This window comes from Zonotrichia albicollis, chromosome W (assembly GCF_047830755.1).
Source record: "Zonotrichia albicollis isolate bZonAlb1 chromosome W, bZonAlb1.hap1, whole genome shotgun sequence".
NCBI classification, from domain to species: domain Eukaryota; kingdom Metazoa; phylum Chordata; class Aves; order Passeriformes; family Passerellidae; genus Zonotrichia; species Zonotrichia albicollis.
The window spans coordinates 15,777,681-15,797,672 of NC_133859.1; the positions used below are offsets into that span (position 1 = coordinate 15,777,681).

The following is a 19,992-nucleotide window of genomic DNA, read 5'->3' on the forward strand; positions in this document are numbered from 1 at the left end:
ATAGCTCCAAGCACCTGTGATTCACAAATCTGAAATTTCATGGGTTTTATTTTGTATTTGTGTGTGCAGTATTACATATATTTATATTACTACTCTCTTCCTGATGGTAGCATATAAAATTATTGTTAATCCTAATAGCATATGATAATTATAATAAAAAATTCTGCTTGCTGACTTTGTTTGTACATGCTGAAAAGAAGAGAGTCAATAGTGGATTTATGTTGGGATTTTTTTGTCAGTTGAAAATGTAAAGATCAGCTTTTTGTCTTCTTCCTTACCCTAAGTATAAACTTGATTTATACTTTCTTTTTAATGTTGGGATGCCTGCATAGCCTTTTGAATCTAGCAAACATAAAACCTCTACTTAATATCAAAAACATATAGGTGTCCTTTTCTATTAAAATAAAAGGAGTGATGGTGTATATATAACCTCATGTAAAATGTCAGACATTGCATAATATATTAACTTGTAAAATGTCTTTCCCTCTCCCCAATTTCTTGAAGTCATTCCTCGGTGGTCTGAATTGGGTATTTATAGGAGTTGATGAAGCTCATCGTTTAAAAAATGATGATTCCCTTCTGTACAAGACTTTAATAGACTTTAAGTCTAATCATCGTCTTCTTATTACTGGAACCCCTCTGCAAAACTCCCTTAAAGAGCTTTGGTCTTTGCTGCACTTCATCATGCCAGAAAAGTAAGGAATGTGATGGGGGGGGTATTGTAGTGATTGGAGAATCAGTAAAGAATTGCATTGTGAAATAGCTTTAATATTTTTTATAAAATAGATGCACATATTTTTCATGCTGCTCTGGATAAATTGTTTTGGTAGCAGCTGTCACTTTTTCTTTTTTGGCAGTTCAGGAAAAGGATGGATTGATGTATGGCTGAAAACCTTGAAAACATGCTTCATCCTTATTTAAAAGAAAAATCATATGGATTTGCTGTAGGGAAATAGAATGGAGCTGAGGATGTCATCTTTTCTGTGTTAGCACCATGAATGAAAACCTCAATACCCAATATCCAGTAATTTATTCAGGCACATGGTGTGATTCTTGGGGTAGTCCTGTGCAAGGCCAGGAGTTAGACTTTGATTATCTTTGTGGGTCTCTTCCAACTCAGGACATTCCATGATTCTATGCTTCAGGCAGCCAATTTCCCCTTACGATTTGCATAGAATAGGTTGACATTATTCTATACTAACCTCTGTTTATATTTGGAATAAATAAGAGCACATCTTCCATTCAAATATCTTGTAAATACAAAGCATTGTCGCTTCAATTAATTTCGGTGCTATGCATTGCATTGACTTCTTCAGAACCTTACAAACAAAGCCACTAAGTTTGTTGTCTGGCACCTATTCTTCATTTGATCACAAAGTGCATTCTCTTAGTCTGTTAGCACATACCAGAGGATAATCACATTTCAGCTAGTCCATACAAGCTGCAAAAGGTATGTGGTCTACTCTTTTGCACTTCCTCCAGCTATACAACTAATTTTCATGCTACTCTTGAGAAATATAATTGAATTTCTATATCCTTCTACCTGTGTTTCCATGCAGAAAAGTAAAATGTTGTGTTTTCACTGAAGAAATTAAAATTCAAGACTTTGTTTTGAATTTTCATTCTGCAAAAGATTGTTAATTTCCATTCTCCTATTTGCTGACAAAATATTTGGAATTTCTTGTGAGATGCAAATTCAGAAACTTATTAAATAAAACAGAGGAGAGTAGTGAAGAAGTCTATTTGTGTTTGTGCACATGGTATATTAATGGTCTTTGTGTGTCTGTGTTCATGGTATGTCATTATTTTACCTTTATTCTTTCTATGTTGAAGGTTTTCTTCCTGGGAAGATTTTGAAGAGGAGCATGGCAAAGGAAGAGAGTTCGGTTATGCAAGTCTTCACAAAGAACTTGAACCATTTTTACTCAGAAGAGTAAAAAAAGATGTAGAAAAGTCTTTGCCTGCTAAGGTTGAACAAATTTTGAGGATGGAAATGAGTGCATTGCAGAAGCAATATTACAAGTAAGTAATGACGCTTTCTAATTCCTGCTATTTTAATGACATATCTATATAAAAACTACTGAAGTGTAATAGTTTTCATAATGCAGTTTTAACAGATATTTTGAGAGCTTACATCTTTCATATTTCCAGAAATTTTTAGAAATTACTTTCATTGTGCACATTCTGTATCATAGGTGGATTTTAACCAGGAATTATAAAGCCCTGAGTAAAGGTTCAAAAGGCAGTACCTCGGGCTTTTTGAACATTATGATGGAACTCAAGAAGTGCTGTAACCATTGCTACCTCATTAAACCACCAGATGATAATGAATTCTATAATAAGCAGGAAGCCTTACAGGTAATACCTTTAAAAAAAAAGTTAAGTGATTTTATATCTCTAATATGCATGCAATGATTGTATAGTGTTCTGTCAATTCATTTGTTCTTATTAAATTATGTCAAGAAAGACCGAGTTCTCTATCAAATGTGCATCCTGGGTTTTACAGGTAAGTGAATTGATTACCTTTCTGTTTGTTTCTTAACTGGAACTGAATAATTGAGAAATCAGTACTAAATAGAATATCCTTGACTTGAATTATGATCAAAATAAAAAGGAAATAGTTTGAAATAGTCTGCATTTTCAGACTAAATAAACTGAAGACCTATTTTAAACCCAGAATAAAATAAAACAGTTAAATAAACAGATAAATTGAAGATAAATGCAAATGTATGTGACTAGCAGTGGTACACCAACAATCCATGTGATAGCAGAAAATAATCTGCTGAATCTCTTTAAGCTTAGTCTACTTGTTTTGTTGTTATAAATGAAAGCAGTTATAGCATCACTACCAAGGATGGTCTGTGATTATGTTGTGGGTTTATAGTTTGGGTTTTTTTGTAAAGGTTAACTAATCTTTGTACTAAAACTGTTGAGAACCACAGCAACAAATAAAAGGACTGTTATAATTGATGCAGTTTATAACACCATAAATGTTTTGAAAGATCAGGTTTTTTTTTTTCTGTAAACTTTGAAGTTTATAATGTAAAAACCTGAGCCTCTTCAGCTAGAGACCTAACGATTTCATCATTAAATTCAGCATGCCACCTGAGTTTCTGTTCTAGTTGTTTCAACTGGAGCTGAGAAGGTTGAACATCATAACCCAGCTAAAGCATGTTGACTTCTATTAACAGGATTCCTCTCACTTTTATCTTGTCAGGAAAGCTTGACTCATTAGGCATTGTTTAAAAATACTTAGAGGATCAAGTAGCAATGCTTAGGTCTGTTCAAAAGACAGAAGGTGAGGAGCAAGTAGTGCTAAGGTAGTCAGGTAATCTCGTTGTTTATTTGGTGGAAGAGAATTTGAGTCTGCACTGTAACTGCTCTAACTCATAGCACAGTATATTTGCCTAACGTTTTAATGAAATGTTAAGGTGCTGTTTTATGAGCCAGAGCTGAGAAATGCTTTTATTTGAAAAACATGCTAGTGGGTACCCCTGTTGATTTCAGTTAGAGCACTTAAAGCTTTTATAATGAGTTTTTACAAGATCAGGACTGACTAAATGCTTATACAACTTTCATGTTCAGTTAATGAATGTCTAACCATCTGCAGTGAATGTTAGTGTTGAGGTGAACTTACTTTGCAATACATGCTTTCTTGTCTTGTAGCATTTAATACGTAGCAGTGGCAAACTAATCCTTCTTGACAAGCTACTGATTCGCCTACGAGAACGTGGCAACAGAGTACTGATTTTCTCTCAGATGGTGAGGATGCTAGACATCCTAGCAGAGTATTTGAAGTATCGTCAGTTTCCCTTTCAGGTAAGAATTTTGCTGGTAGTAGTCAAAAAGCCTTGATTTTTACCATTTTATCTTTTTTAAAGTGTCCTTTTTGTAGAAAGATTTATGAAAGTTTAATTTTTCTGTACAGTAAAAGACTAGTAATTCCTATATGCCTAATAGTATTTTGAAATTAAACTGATTAATTGGAAGTGTTACATTATTCTTATATCCCCCCACCCAATTGGTTTGGCAATTGAGAATTCAAGTTGCTCTGGATAGACTATAGTAGGAGTTCCTTTTTAACTGTATCATTCAATCTCTTTAGAGACTTGATGGATCAATAAAAGGGGAATTGAGGAAACAAGCCTTGGATCATTTTAATGCAGAAGGCTCAGAGGTATGGTATAATTGGGTGGTTGTTGTTTTTTTTTAATCTACTCAGCTTTTTTTTCTTCTAGGAAGTATAACAAATGTTGCACAAAAACTGAAGATAGTATAAAGTGAGGGATGTATTAGGTTGAAATTCTATTGCTGTTGCAGAGACTATAAGGTTTACAACCCACGCAACAAAAAAACAAAAAAAAAATCCCTAAATTCAACCAACCAAAAAACCCAAGAAAAGCTTTGAAAAGCTACAAGGAGGTTCAATAGGTAACACAAAATTTATGAAAATGGTGTTTATAACTAATATAACTACATAGTTTTATTTTTAGATTTTTGTCAGTGCTCTTTAGCAAAGTAATTTTAAGTGCTGTTTAGAAACGGAAGAATTTAATTTGTTGTGTAGGACTTAATCCTTCAATTTTTATCGGAGCACTGAACTTTAACACAAGTTTTTGACATCAAATACCTACTTAAGCAATGGGCAGAATTAAGTTGTGTATATCCTTGCATAAAGAAAAAATATCTTGGATAGCTTTAAATATGGCTTCTGTTATCTTCATTTGTTGCCTCCTATATTCTTGCCGTGGAAGAAACTGAAGAGCTGATTTCTAACCATTGTTTGTGTACCACTTAAGATTCCTGGTTTATTTTTAGGTTTCCTATTATGGAAGCCATTCCATACCTTTCATAATCTTAGGTCTTTTGTCCTATACTGACAGGGTTTTTCAGTAATAGAAGCATAGCATTTGTCAGTTGCTGCTGAACTTATGTTTCTGTTATGGTTGAGGAGGAAGGACTTCATAACATAAACTTCAGATATTTTTTAAATGCAGAAGTTAGTTCTGTTTTAAATTTCTAGTGCAGACATACTTGCCTTTTTCTGGAATCCTTGTAGTTGTACTGTACAGTTTGTAAGATGAAAGGGGATCCAAATTTCACATGGTGTTAAAGAATGAAGACAAACAATGGAGTTGTGCAGCAATAAAATTGTTACCTGTTTTATTCTTTATTTCTTTCCTAATAATAAATTTCATGCTTTTTTTTCTTTTTTTCTTTTTTTTTTTTTTTGCTAATACTGAGTTAAAGTATTCATGGAAATATTTACAAATCCAAGGACTCATTCCTTAGCAGTAATGGCTTCTATTAGCTTTGACTGTACTTAAAACTCAAATTTATTTCCTATTTATCTTTAGTTTCATATGGTTTTTTTTGCCTTTCTCATAAGATCCTTCTGTAGTCCCTTGCCCTTGTAGTTGACCTTGAATAACTCCGTATCATCTGCAAACTTTGTCACCTCATTACTCATCTTATTTTCATATTCTTTATGAATATGTTGAACAGCATTGACCCCAGCAGAACACTTTAGTTTTCTTTACAAAAAAACAGATGAACTTGGGCATACATGAGGCTTTAACAATAAGGGGTGGTGGTGTATTTTTTGGCAATGTTTTGCTTGGTTTTTTTCTCCCCAAGTGGCTTTTGTTCATCTTCTAGAGTGCTGCTTCCTTTAAACCATGGAGAAGCCAATACCTGTTTGCAAGAGAAGTTGATATCAGTTTGCTTTATACAAGTTCTGGCTGGACTAGAGTTGTCTTCATAGCAGCTCACATGGTGCTGTGTTTTAGATTTGTGATGTAAAACAATGCTAGTAACACACCAGTGTGTTAGCTGTTGCTGAGCATTGCTTACATAGTATCAAGGCCTTCTCTGTTTCTCACTCTGCTCTTCCAGTGAATCAATTGGGTGGTGCACAAGAGGTTGGGAGGGGACATAACCAGGCATATGGCCTGAACTAACCAGAGAGATTCCATGCCTTATAACATCATGCTCAGCAATAAAAAAAGTTAGAGGAAGGGATTTAAGGAGATTAGCCATCTTTTGCTTGGGAATTGGCTGGACATCAGTCCTGCCTATGGGAATGTGGCAAGGGATTACATTTGCATCATTTGTTCTGTTTTGTTTTCTTTCTCTCTTTTTCCACTTCTCCTTTGCTTATTAAACAATTTTTATCTTGACCCCCAAGTTTCCCTGCTTTCAGTCTTCCTTTCTTCTTCCCTGTCTGTCCCACTGGGGATGTGGGCAAGAAGTGATTGTGTGGCTGCGTGGTGCTTAACTGCCTATAAAAAATATTAGCTGGTCTAAAGAAAACAGTGAACTGATACTTTTTGAAGGCCATTGATACTGTCCCTCACAGCGTCCTTCTGGACAAGTTGTCCAACTGTGGGATGAGCAGGTTCATGGTGTGCTGGGTGAAGAACTGATGGAAGGGCTGTGCTCAAAGGTTTGTAGTGAATGGAGCTACATCTGCCTAGTGATATCCCTCAGGGTTCAATTTTAAAGCCAGTCAGTCCTGTTCAATATTTTTATCAATGATCTGGATGCAGGAGTTGAATGCACCATTAGCAGGTTTACTGATGATACCAAACTGAGAGGGGCTGTTGGCTCTCTTGAGGGACAATAGGCCTCGCAGAGGGATCTAGATAGGTTAGAGCATCGGGCAACCATCAGTGGCATGAAATTTAACAAGTCCAAGTGCCAGATCCTGTACCTGGAATAGAGTCATGCTGAGCACAAGTATAGATGGGAGAGGAGTGTGTGAAAAGCAGCCATGCAGGAAGGGATCTGGGGGTGCTGGTCAGCAGCAGGCTCAGTATAAGTCAGCAGTGAACCCTGGCAGCCAAGAGAGCAAACTCCATCCTGGGGGGCATCAAACACAGTAGAACCAGTTGGTCAAAAGAGCCGATGATCCTGCTGTATTCACTGCTGATGTGGCCTCACCTTGAGTACTGTGTGCAGTTGTGGGCCCCACAACTTAAGAAGCATGTGAAAGTCCTTGAATGTATTCTGAGAAGGGCAACCAAGCTGGTGAAAGGGCTAGAAGGAATGTCCTGTGTGGAGCAGCTGAGGACACTGGGTTTGTCTAGTTTGGAGAAAAAGAAGCTGAGGGGTGACCTCATGGCTCTCTACAGCTTCCTGGGGAGAGGAAGTGGAGAGGGAGGTGCTGAACTCTTCTCCCTAAGATCCAGTGACAGGACGCATGGGAGTGGTTCAAAGCTGGGGCAGGGGAGGTTCAGAGTTGACAGTAGGAAGCATTTCTTTACTGAGAGGGTGGTCAGACACTGGAACAGGCTTCCTAGAGAGGTAGTTGATGCCCCAAGCCTGTCAGTGTTCAAGAAACATTTGGACAATGCCCTTAATAACATGCTTTAACTTTTGGTCAGCCCTGAAGTGGTCAGGCAGTTGGACTAGATTGTGGTTGTCAGTCTCTTCCAACCAAAATAGTCCAGTCTATTCTATTCAAATAGCAATCCACTGGCTCTAGACATGACAAACAACTTCTTGTATTAGAAGTCTAACAAATGTTTATGATATACTTAAAGAAATATATGAGTTCATAGTCTGCTCCACAGAGCATATAAAGTAGTGTCATATTGGTTCTTTAAAGGAATATTATAGCTAATATATATAAAGCTATTTCTTCTTTTATAATTTCAGGACTTCTGCTTTTTGCTGTCTACCAGAGCTGGAGGATTAGGTATAAACTTAGCATCTGCTGACACTGTAGTTATATTTGATTCTGATTGGAATCCACAGAATGATCTGCAGGCACAGGCTAGAGCTCATAGGATTGGACAGAAGAAACAGGTACATGCGCTTCTCTTTTAGGTACCAAACCTGAAGGAAGAATGAATTATGTTAGCCATAAGCTGTCTGTCTGGCCCATCACAGTCCTCATATATTTTGAGAATGACTAATACTTGCTAAAAATATCTGAAAATGTTAATATTAATGATTTGCCTTTTAAATATTTTTTTTTAATCTCCCTCTACAGAGAGATAGCACAGCAGCTGTAGTATATGGATGGGTAGGAGAAGTTGCGGACTTGTCCCATGTTCATTGGCATTGTATCATTCTAGAAAGTAACTGCTGTACTTAAAGCACATCCATTTTGCTTTGTTTAATAATTTGTACTTCTCTTTGGGTTTCTTGCAGAATATCTCAAGTAGTAATCAGACATAAAACATTTCCTTGTGGCCTTGCTTGTGCTTAATCATAGAAACTTAGAGGAGAGGTCTAAGAAATTTTTTCAAATATAATTTCTATAGAGACTGTGATAACATGATTGACTGGTTTCATATACACAATACTAGTTCAATAAGATTTAGATTTGTAATCATGTCTAATATTTCTCCCTGTTGTTGCTCAAGGGTTTTTTGTTAACTTCATCTGTGTATTTTTTCATGGGTAATTTGTGAGCGGGCAAATAAAACCTTTTTTGTAATATACATAGGTTAATATTTATCGGCTAGTTACAAAAGCATCAGTAGAAGAAGACATTCTTGAAAGAGCCAAGAAAAAGATGGTGTTAGATCACTTAGTAATTCAGAGAATGGACACTACAGGGAAAACTGTACTACATACAGGCTCTACTCCCTCCAGGTATATTTGTTTATTCTTTCATATTACCTTATGCTTAAGTATACTTGACTATTTGAGTAAAAATTCAAGTCATTTCACTTGGTTAATAAAAGGCAAAAATTATGTGGTAAGGAGTTATGTAAGTAAAGACTGCAAAGTATATTGTCCATGTCATTTTTTTTTACATAATAAAACTAGGTTTTATTTAGGACAAAAGGAAATTTGACTCATGGTTATAGTAAATTGAAACTGTTCACTAAGATAAAGTGTTTATGTGAAACTTTCTGTATTTCAGCTCAACACCTTTTAATAAGGAAGAGTTATCAGCAATTTTGAAGTTCGGTGCTGAGGAACTTTTTAAAGAACCTGAAGGGGAAGAAGAGGAGCCTCAGGTAAATGGAACAGTGCATCTACACTTGGTGGACAGAGAAACCTATGAATTGTTTTGTTGTAAAGAGAAACTTCTGTTTCAGGAAATGGATATAGATGAAATCCTGAAGAGGGCCGAAACTCGAGAAAATGAACCAGGTCCACTGACTGTAGGAGATGAGTTGCTTTCACAGTTCAAGGTATTGCTCTGTTCCCTCCCTCTTTCCTTAATTATACTTTCCTTTATTAATGCTATTTTTTGTTCTTCTTTACCTATTTATTGTTCCTTCATTCTTACATCATTCGCACATCATGTGATGGGTGAGCAACCAGCTCATGGGTTGGGCAAAAAGGGTTATAGTGAATGGGGTGACATCAGACTGGCAACCTGTCACTAGTGGGGTTCTACAGGGCTCCATCTTAGGCCCTGTGTTCTTCAGCATCTTCATAAATGACTTGAATACAGGACTTGAAGGGATAAAAAGTAAATTTGCAGATGATACAAAATTGGGAGGAGATGTTGACCCCCTCAAAGGCAGAGAGGCCCTGCAGAGAGACCTCAAGAAATTCGAGAAATAGGCAATCACCAACCATATGAAGTTAAACAAGAGCAAGTGCCAGATTCTGCACTTGGGATGGAGCAACCCTGGATGTATGGACAGACTGAGGAACGAGAGGCTGGAAAGCAGTGCCATGCAAAGGGACCTAGGTGTCCTGGTTGACAGGAAGGTGAATATGAGTCAGCAGTGCCCTGGCAGTCAGGAGGGCCAACTGTATCCTGGGGGAAATCAGGCCCAGCATCACCAGCCTGGCAAGGGAGGTGATTTTCCCACTCTGCTCTGCACTGCTGTGGCCTCACTTTGAGTATTGTGTGCAATTTTGGGTGCCACAATATGAAAAAGACATTAAGCTATTAGAGAGCATCCAAAGGAGGGCCACAAGGATGGTGAAGGGCCTTGAGGGGAAACCTTATGAGGAGTGATTGATGTCACTTGGCTTGTTCAGCCTGGAAAAGAGGACACTGAGGGGAGACCCCACTGAAGTGTTCAACATCCTCACGAAGGGACATGGAGGGGCAGGCACTGATCTCTTCTCCCTGGTGACCGGTGACCAGTGACAGGACTTGAGGAAACAGCATGGAGCTAAGTCAGAGGAGGTTTAGGTTGGGTATAAGAAAAAGGTTCTTCACCCAAAGGCTGGTTGGGCACTGGAACAGGCTCCCCAGGGAAGTGGTCACAGCACCATGACTGTCTGAGTTCAAATGTTTGGACAATGCTCTCAGGCACGTGGTGTGACTCTTGGGGGTGTCCTGTGCAGAGCCAGGAGTTGGACTTTGGTCCCTGTGGGTCCCTTCTAACTCAGCATATTCTGCGATTCTGTGAAATATGTGAAACACTAAGTTAGCTCTTTGGCATGCAATGTCTATTCATCTATACAGGTGTCGTGGTTTGACACTGACTCAATGCCAGGCACCCACAAGGGTTGCTCGCTCACCCTTCCCTGCCACAGCTGGGTAAAGGAGAGAAAAAAAAAATAATTAAGGGTTCATGAGTTGAGATAAGGACCAGGAGAAAACACTTCAAGGGCAAAACAGGCTCAACTTAAGGTTGCAAAGTGAATTTATTACTAACAGAATCAGAGGAGGATAATGAGAAGTAAAATAAGCCCTTAAAACACCTTTTTCCCCTCAGCCCCTTCTTCCTTCCCACTGACAGCGCAGAGAGACAGGGCATGGGGAGTTTGGTCAGTTCATCACCTGAAATTTTCTTCCACTACTCTGGGAGATGAGTCCTTCCCTGTGAGACTATGGGGTCCCTCCCACAGGAGACAGTTCTCCGTGAACTTCTCTGGCATGGGTCCACTCTCACGAGCAACAGTCCTACCACACTTGCTGCAGTGTGAATTCCCCCCACGGGCACACAGTCCTCCCAAAACTGCCACAACATGAGTCAATCTTCCACAGCGTGCAGTCCTCCAAGGACAGGCTGCTCCAGCTTGGAAGCAGGGGCCCTCTCTCTCCACTGGGTCTTTCACTGGATCACAGTCTCCTCCAGGCATCTACCCATTCCAGCATGGGCACCTCCCCCACAGGCTGCGAGTGGATTTCTGCATCCCCTGTGGATCCCCTATGGGCTGCAGGGGGACAGCCTGCTTCACCATGATGATCACCACAGCCTGCAGAGGGATCTCTGCTTTGGTGCCTGGAGCACCTCCTCCCCTTCCTTCTCCACTGACTTTGGTGTCACCATGTTGTTTTTCCTCACATGTTCTCACCTCCTCCTCTGACTAGATGGAAAAACTGTGTGCCCTTTGTTTTGATTTTTGTCTTAAATATGTTATCACAGAGGTGTTACCAACCTTTCTAATTGGCCCAGCTTTGGCCAGCAGCATGTCCATCTTCAGAGCCATCAGGGATTGACTCTGCCAGACATGGTGGAAGCTTCCAGCAGCTTCTCACAGAAGCCACCTCTGAGGCCCCCTCTCCCCCCCCCCCAAAAAAAAACCTCCAGGCTGTGCAAAACCAATACAACAGGGTAATTACTTCCAGTGCAAGCATGTAAAATACATATTTTGCTAACAAAATAAGAAAGATATTTACAAATACATTAGTCCTTGATTTAATTGTTAGCATACTGGGGAGAGCTGTTTTTAATTTAATGCTTTATGCTGTTAAGCACCTGTAGTACTTCTGAAAACAAAGAATGAAATTTGGATTTCTTAAATAATTACTTTTAGAAACTTCTTTCAGCCCCCATGTAAACATAAATGCCAGATATGCTTAACTGGATGATACTTATAATACTGAGTGAGTCCAATTGTGGATGGTGATGTATTTTTGTTGGTGGGGGAATTTTTCCTTTGTTTTTGTGGGTCTTTTTTTTGTTTAAGTTTGGTGTGGTTTTGTTTGGTTTTTTTTTTAAATCAAGGCTGGACTTCTTTAGATCAGTTGAGTAGTAAATAAATTTTATGCTCATCATTCATTTGCAATATACTGTGATTTCTACAGTTTATTAATGTTTAGTTAGTTCTACATTATTAAATGTTCATATTAACTCTGACATATAGTTAGACTTGCTCTCTGTTTTGAAGGAATTTAAACAACAATCACAGCTATCGGGTATGCATTTTATAGTGGTTTTATTATAGATCTCAACTTGTAAAAGAAGAAAAATATTCTTATCTTTATATTCAGCCATGTTGTATGCAGTGTGTGTATTTCATTTCTGAAAATATTTTCATTAGAGAGTCCTTCATGAAGCATTTTATATGTGTACATTTTGTGTATATACAAATAAAATGTGTCATTCTGAACTAAGTTTTCCTAATATATTAATTACTGGCTCTTTGGATAAGTAAAGGATGTATTGATTTGGTGAAAATACTTATCTTCCAATATCTAAGGTGGCTAACTTTTCAAATATGGATGAAGATGACATTGAGTTGAAACCAGAAAAAAATTTAAGAAACTGGGAAGAAATCATTCCAGAAGTCCAGCGGCGACAAATAGAAGAGGAAGAAAGACAAAAAGAACTTGAAGAAATATATATGCTGCCAAGGATGAGAAACTGTGCAAAACAGGTATCTGGGTTTCTACTGACTAACTGATTTTGTTGTTGTTATTATTTGGGTTCTCTATTGCAGTTGTTTTGGCTTGTACTTTTGGGTTGGGTGGTTTTCATTTGTGGCACCCACACACACACACCCACCTCATTTTTGACAGGCTAGATAACATATTAACAAAATGTTGAGTCATGTAGCTTTGAACTACTTAATCTGAAATTCCAGATCAGCTTTAATGGAAGTGAAGGGAAACGCAGTAGGAGGAGAAGATATTCTGGATCTGATAGTGACTCAGTCTCAGAAAGAAAACGACCAAAAAAACGTGGAAGACCGCGAACTATTCCTCGAGAAAATATTAAAGGATTTAGTGATGCAGAGATTAGGCGGTAAGATGTGGGGGGACATGCATGTTTAAAGGGACAAAAATTTTTTTTGTCATTTTAGAGTTTGAAAATATGGAAACTAGTCTATTTTGCATTTATTTAGTTTAAATTTTTTATTCTAGGCATTTAAGTCTTTACTCTTGAGTAGTTTGGGGTGCTGATGTAAGAAACTGTTATGTGCAGAATTTGAACCTATTTTGGTGAGGAATAACTTGAGTTAAAAAATGTTCTACAAAAAGGTTCGGCGAGTTTTGTTTTTTTAAATTTCTCGTAATTGTATTTGTATTAATGTTATATGATGCATTTTAAAACTAAAAAAAAATATTTTGATACGTTGTTGTGGTTTAACCTCGGTAGGCAGCTAAGCACCACACAGCTGCTTGCTCAGTCTCCTCCAGAGGGACTGGGGAGAGAATCAGAAGTGTAAAAATGAGAAAACTTGTAGGTTGAGATAAAGACAGTTTAATGGGGAAAGCAAAAGCCACATGCACAAGAAAAGCAAAACAAGGAATTCATTTACCACTTCCCAGTAGCAAGCATTTACCCATTTCCTGGAAAACAGGGCTTCACCATGTGTAACAGTTACTTGGGAAGACAGATACCATAACACCAAACATTTCCTCTCCCTCCTACACAGTTTTTATTGCCAAGCATGACACCATATGGTCTGGAATAACCCTTTTGTCAGTTGGGGTCAGCTGTCCCAGCTGTGTCCCCTCTCAACTTCTTGTGCACCCCCAGCCTACTCACTGGTGGGGTGGTATGAGAAACAGCAAAGGCCTTGATGCTGTGAAAACACTGTTAAGCAAGAGCTGAAACATTAGCATGTTATCAACAATGCTTTGGTCACAAATATAAAACATACTAGCAGATATGGTGCTCTGAACAAAATTATCTCAGCAAAACCCAGTACATAAGTGAATCTGTGCAGCTGGTCCCACAATATTTGATGCGAAAAATACTTCTTTGGGAGAAGGAGTAGAAATTGTTTTGCTTTACTTTGGTTTGTGAAATGCTACTTTGCTTCTGTAATTTAAGTATTCATTTTTCTCTAAAATACTATACAACTTATAAAGTAACTTTGATTATATAAATAACCTTTAAGAGCCTTGTTTCCTTTTCATTTTATCTAATATATAATCGTTTGCTGCTTTTGTCAGGGATATTCTTATGCTTGCATTCCTTTATCTTTCATGTTATGTTTTCCTAAGTCTTAAAATTGCCGCTAGCTTCTCTTTATTATGAGAGACCTAACATAATATCTGAATTCTCAATTTACTATGAATCCACATTTGATTTTTATGATTAGACACATCACGTTGCTGAATTCTTTGTCATGTGAAACTAATTAGTAAAGTAACTTTTGAAAGAAATTGTATCTTCTGTTGTTTTATTTATATAATTTATTAAAACAAATAGAACTCTGGTTTTAAATGTGGGTTGTCTTCATATAGTAAGCCATCCTAGTCTCTCTAGTTCTTATTTTCTTTGTATTGTCCACATAACCTTGTACTAAGACTTTACACGCACAATTTAAAAAACAATGTAGTTAAGCATACATTTTTTTTAAATGCAAAATTATTTTCTGTTATTAGGTTTATAAAGAGTTACAAGAAATTTGGTGGCCCACTTGAAAGGTAAACTAATTTGCTTATATTTGTATAGCAACTTGGTACCTTGTTTCCATTAAAATTAAACACTACACCAAGAAACCTTAGATTAAAGAGGAAATAGTGTGACTAATCTTTTGCCTGTACTATGACATGAATTTGAGTTTTTTCCTTTCATCATATATGATATGTATGTAGACAGCCAGTTTGACAAATCTTTACATTTTGCAAGACTGCTTGCTTTTTCTTTATACTTAACCTACTATTCTGTTAATTCTGCATTAGTGACAGTCATTCAGGTTTTTTTGTTTGATAAGTGAATAAAACCATAGACCTAATAATAGTTCCTTTTCTATTTAAAAGAATGTGTTGAAATGTAACTCAAAACTGCATCAGTGGGATCCTTTATTTTTCCCGTTGTATAGTCCTTTGTGTGAAATACCCTTTTTTATAGTTTCTGTATTTTCTTTAGCTGCTTTTAACTGCATGCATTAAAATTTTACACAGCAAGTGTGGATGAATGATAACTTACAGGATCACTTTTCTAGTTTCAAAATCTGAAGGAGTCATTCATAATGCTAAAGTTTTAGAGCTGTAAAAACATATTTGTTTTCTTCCAGGTTAGATGCTATAGCTAGAGATGCTGAGCTAGTTGATAAATCTGAGATAGACCTTAGACGTCTGGGAGAACTTGTACATAATGGATGCATTAAAGCTTTAAAGGACAATTCCTTTGGCCAAGAAAGAGCAGGTAAAGTGTGTTTGGGGGTGGGGGAGAGGAATAAAAAGTGTCAAAGAGATACGAACGATTCTTGCACTCTGATTATAACAAAACAATTGTGTTAGGGGAAAACATTAACAAAATGTTAGCATGCTAGGTGATTTAGTAAAAAAGATTTTAGTAAGAAGACTTTTTGGTTTTGTTTTTCTTCCCCGTTTCCCTGAGTGAGTTGTCATAGTAGAATGCAATATGGTTTTGCTTTACCATGAAATTTAAAATTAATCTGCTAGTATTAACTGGAAGACCTTGAGGTCCTGGAGTTTAATTAAAGCATTTGGTTAAGAAAAATTCATTTCCTATAATTGAATGTCTGCTGCTATAGCATCAAACTTTTTTTTTCTCTATGTTTGTCTATAAGATACACATAAAAGCTAAATATTTTAATAATTTGTTCCTTCATTTTAAGGAGGTAGATTTGGGAAAGTTAAAGGCCCAACATTCCGAATATCAGGAGTGCAGGTGAATGCAAAGTTAGTTATTTCTCATGAAGAAGAGTTGGCACCATTGCACAAATCCATTCCTGCAGATCCAGAAGAAAGGAAAAGGTATTTTTTTTTTCTTCCTAAAGGAACCCATAATGTAGAAAGTTATTCAAGGCTTTTATGAATATATTTAACCAATCCAGACTGAGTACACTGGGACACCCATGCCACTCCATTACCTCTAAGAACTGGCAGCAGAAATCTGCTCCACATTCTTTCTTTATTCTTCCTTCCCTTTCCTTAGAAGCCAGTATTTGCTTTGACTTCTGAACTGTATTCATTGGGGACTGAGTTCAGTTATTCTTAATTATTCCAGGCTAGAAATCAGACTTGTTGAGGAACTGCTTTGTGTCACCTCTGCCTGAGAGAATGCAATATTTGTCAAAATGGAGCAGATGGTAATTGTTAGTAGTTGTTTAGACCTATGAACTTTTTAGCTTACTACCTTGTGTATCATAGTCCCTAGACTATCTGCTTATTCAGTTAGCAGTTACACTTGAGTAATATTCTAAGCTTACCTTCATGGCTAGCCAGTTCTAACTCAGTCCATGGCCGCAGATAGATGACTGTTTTTCATATCTTAATCTTGACCTCCTTTAAAACATGTTTTGGTACTGATTTGAATAAATAGTTTCTAAAAATTGTAAGGAAGCCTGATAGTTATGTGGATTACTTACTAAATATATCAGGATCTCAGTGATATGTGGCATGTTTTTCTATCCCTTACTAAGTTTGAAAAGTTTGCTTATGTATATTTCTAATTTATTTCTTCTAGATATGTCATCCCATGCCACACCAAGGCAGCTCATTTTGATATAGATTGGGGTAAGGAAGATGATTCCAATCTGTTAATAGGTATCTACGAATATGGCTATGGCAGCTGGGAAATGATAAAAATGGATCCTGATCTCAGTTTGACACAAAAGGTATGTCATCTGCAAAATTTCATCAAGGAGTTTTTTTCTTTAGGTAATAATGTTAATAAGAACAGTTACTGAAAGACTTTATTTTATGGTAACTGAAATTGCCCAGAAGTTAGGTCAGTTGTACTTATTTGTATCCTTTTGGTAAATTATTAGATTTTAATATTTTGTGTATTCAGTTGAAGTATACCTTCTTAGAGTCTGCTATGTTTCTGTATTTCTTTGTGTCTCTATCACTTGAATTCTCTCTTCCATCTTTTGCTTCCCTAGTTTAAATACTCTAGTTGTGTTAATTTGAATGAATTCCAGACTTTTGGAAGAAGGAGCAGGCAAATCAGGAAGAGTACAAGGATGTTGTTAGATGATGTAGAGAGAAAATTAGAAAGGCAAAAAGCTCAACTAGAATTCAACCTGGCCACTGCCGTGAAAGATAATAAAAAATGTTTTTACAAATACATGAACAACAAAAGGAGGGCCAGGGAGAATCTCCATTCCTTATTGGATGCAGGGGAAAACATTGTCACCAAGGATGAGGCAAAGGCAAAGGTGCCTTCATTGCCTCAGTCTTACAGTAAGACCAGTTATCCTCAGAACAATTGACCCCCTGAGCTGATAGACAAGGATGAGGAGCAAAATAGCCCCCCTGTAATCCAGGAGGAGGTAGTTAGTGAGCTGCTGAGCCACTTAGACACTCACAAGTCTATGGGGCCAGATGTGATTTATCCAAGGGTACTGAGGGAGCTGGCAGAAGAGCTCAGTAAGATGCTCTTCATTATTTGTCATCAGTTCTGGCTAACTAGGGAGGTTCCAGACGACTGGAGGTTAACCAATGTGATGCCCATCTACAAGAAAGGTTGGAAGGAGCATCTGGCGAAGTACAGGCCTGTCAGCCTGACCTCAGTATCCAGCAAGGTTATGGAGCAGATCATCTTGAGTGTGATCACATGGCACATACTGGACAACCAAGCAATCAGGCCCAGCCACCATGGGTTTAGGGAATGTAGGTCCTGCCTAACCTGCCTGATCTTTTATGACAAGGCGAACTGCCTAGTGGATGAGGAAAAGGCTGTGGATGTGTCTGCTTGGACTTCAGCAAAGCCTATGATACCGTCTCCCACAGCATTCTTCTGGAAAAGCTGTCAAGCCACAGCTTGGACAGGTTCAGTCCTTGATGAGTTAAGAACTAGCTGGATGGCCGGGCCCAAGGATCAGTATTGGGCCCAGTCCTGTTTAATATCTTTATTGATGATCTGGATTGAGGGCACCCTCAGTAAGTTTGCAGATGACACTAAGTTGGGTGGAAGTGTTAATCTGCTGGAGGGTAGGAAGGCTCTGCAGAAGAATTTGAACAGGCTGGATTGATGGACCAAGACCAATGGTATTCAGTTCAACAAGGCCAAGTGCTGGGTCCTGCACTTTGATCACAAAGAACCTCCCACAGCATTACAGGTTTGGGGAAGAGTGGCTGGAAAGCTGTTTGGCAGAAAAGGCCCTGGGGCTGCTGGTCGGCAGCCAGCTGAACGTGAGCCAGTGTGTGCCCAGGTGGCCAAGAAGGCCAATGGCATCCTGGCTTGTATCAGAAATAGTGTGGGAAGCAGGACCAGGGCAGTAATTGTCCCCCTGTACTCTACACTGGTGAGGCCATACCTCGAATTCTGTGTTCCGTTTTGGGCCACTCACTTCAAGACAGACGTTGAAGTGCTGGAGCGAGTCCAGAGAAAGGGCAATGGAGCTGCTGAAGGGTCTAGAGAGTAAGTCATATGAGGATTGGCTGAGGGAACTGGGGTTGTTTAACCTGGAGAAAGGGAGGCTCAGGGCAAACCTTATCACTCTCTACAACTACCTGAAAGGAGGTTGTAACACGGTGAGGGTTGGCCTCTTTTCCCAGGCAACTTGTGACAGGACAAGAGGATGTGGCCTCAAGCTGTGCCAGGGGAGATTATAGTTGGAGATCAGGAGAAATTTCTTCATGGAAAAGGTTGTTAAACATTTGAATGGACTGCCCAGGAAGGTGTTGGAGTCACCATACCCGGAGGTGTTCAAGAAAGGACTGGGTGTGACACTTATTGCCATGGTCTAGTTGACGAGGTGATGATTGGTCAAAGGTTAGACTCTATGATCTCAGAGGTCTTTTTCAACCTAAGTAATTTATGAATTCTGTAATTTTATTCATGATCTTTTGGGGGGAAGTTGGTTTGGGGATTTTGGTTTGGTTTCCCTATCACTGTTTCCTTTGCTTGAAAGTGACTTTCATTTGCAACATGAGAATTGCTGTATTTGTCAGATTAGAAGTAGTGCAATGGCTGCTTAGAAGTAGTGAGAAACACTTAGGGAAATACTGGAGTGAAGCAAACACAGTGGTACTGCCGACCTGTAGCTTTGGGATTTGAGGAGCCAGGGTTGTATAGAAATCTGTTTAATGATATTCTGCCCCTGACTTCCATTAATAGCTTGTTTTATGAAACCACTCTCTTTTTTTTTGGCTTCTGCATATCCTATGGTAATGAGTTAATGCATTTAAAAGCACATAGCAGAACTAGGAGATCTGTGGATGACAGTGGTACAGGAGCTCTGAATTTTTTAGATGAACTATGAGAGTGGAAACAGAAATCTGAGGCTAGTTTCTTGAGCTGACTGTAAATTTTGTGAGAATATTTTCAAGACTACATTAGTTGTGTGTTTGAGGAACAATAAAATGTTTAAGTTGTCCATTCCTTGAGACTGCCTGCATATTGGTCAGGTATAGTTGGAGTTGATTGATTTTTTGCTTATTTTTTAATTCAGCTTTTTCTGTTCCCAGTGCTTCACACTACCATCTTTGTAATCTGATAATGTGTACTTGTAGTTGATGCTACCATTGCTCTCCTCAGATTTTACCTGATGACCCAGATAAGAAACCACAGGCAAAGCAGTTGCAGACCCGTGCAGATTACCTCATTAAATTACTGAATAAAGACCTTGCAAGAAAAGAAGTGCAAAGACTTACTGGTGCAGTAAGTTAAGCTTAATATTCAGTAGCAAGATAACATAATATACCTATGGGAATGTCAGCAGATACTTGTTTTATTCTTAGTTCCACTCTTCTTTGTGTCATTTTTCTCTGTATTGGTAATTGTATTAGATGAGACTAACTCAAGGAATGTATTGCAAATTTAATATTGTTTTTTCCTCCCTTATTTGTAAATATTCTTTACTGTTGCATTAGGCTTGGTCTCCAATCCTGAGAAAAGTGGTGGTCATTAGTGGCAATAAATAAATTGAATGCTTTCTTTAACATGAAAACCAAAATCTTTTTCTGTA

The 19,992-nt window shown here is 38.0% G+C and overlaps 1 protein-coding gene across 6 annotated transcripts in view; it reads left to right on the forward strand.

Moving 5' to 3' along the window:
• Positions 1 to 19,992, forward strand: part of LOC141726983 (chromodomain-helicase-DNA-binding protein 1-like) — a 127,183-nt gene that overhangs the window by 74,678 nt on the left and 32,513 nt on the right. For all 6 annotated transcript variants that reach the window (XM_074532153.1, XM_074532151.1, XM_074532148.1 and 3 more), the window contains 16 exons: positions 505 to 695; positions 1,834 to 2,022; positions 2,196 to 2,358; positions 3,667 to 3,819; positions 4,106 to 4,177; positions 7,660 to 7,809; positions 8,456 to 8,604; positions 8,879 to 8,975; positions 9,057 to 9,152; positions 12,355 to 12,531; positions 12,739 to 12,899; positions 14,492 to 14,533; positions 15,127 to 15,257; positions 15,694 to 15,832; positions 16,545 to 16,695; positions 19,563 to 19,685. In XM_074532153.1, the coding sequence (XP_074388254.1) occupies positions 505 to 695; positions 1,834 to 2,022; positions 2,196 to 2,358; positions 3,667 to 3,819; positions 4,106 to 4,177; positions 7,660 to 7,809; positions 8,456 to 8,604; positions 8,879 to 8,975; positions 9,057 to 9,152; positions 12,355 to 12,531; positions 12,739 to 12,899; positions 14,492 to 14,533; positions 15,127 to 15,257; positions 15,694 to 15,832; positions 16,545 to 16,695; positions 19,563 to 19,685 (2,184 nt within the window). The remainder of the gene's footprint in view (positions 1 to 504; positions 696 to 1,833; positions 2,023 to 2,195; positions 2,359 to 3,666; positions 3,820 to 4,105; positions 4,178 to 7,659; positions 7,810 to 8,455; positions 8,605 to 8,878; positions 8,976 to 9,056; positions 9,153 to 12,354; positions 12,532 to 12,738; positions 12,900 to 14,491; positions 14,534 to 15,126; positions 15,258 to 15,693; positions 15,833 to 16,544; positions 16,696 to 19,562; positions 19,686 to 19,992) is intronic.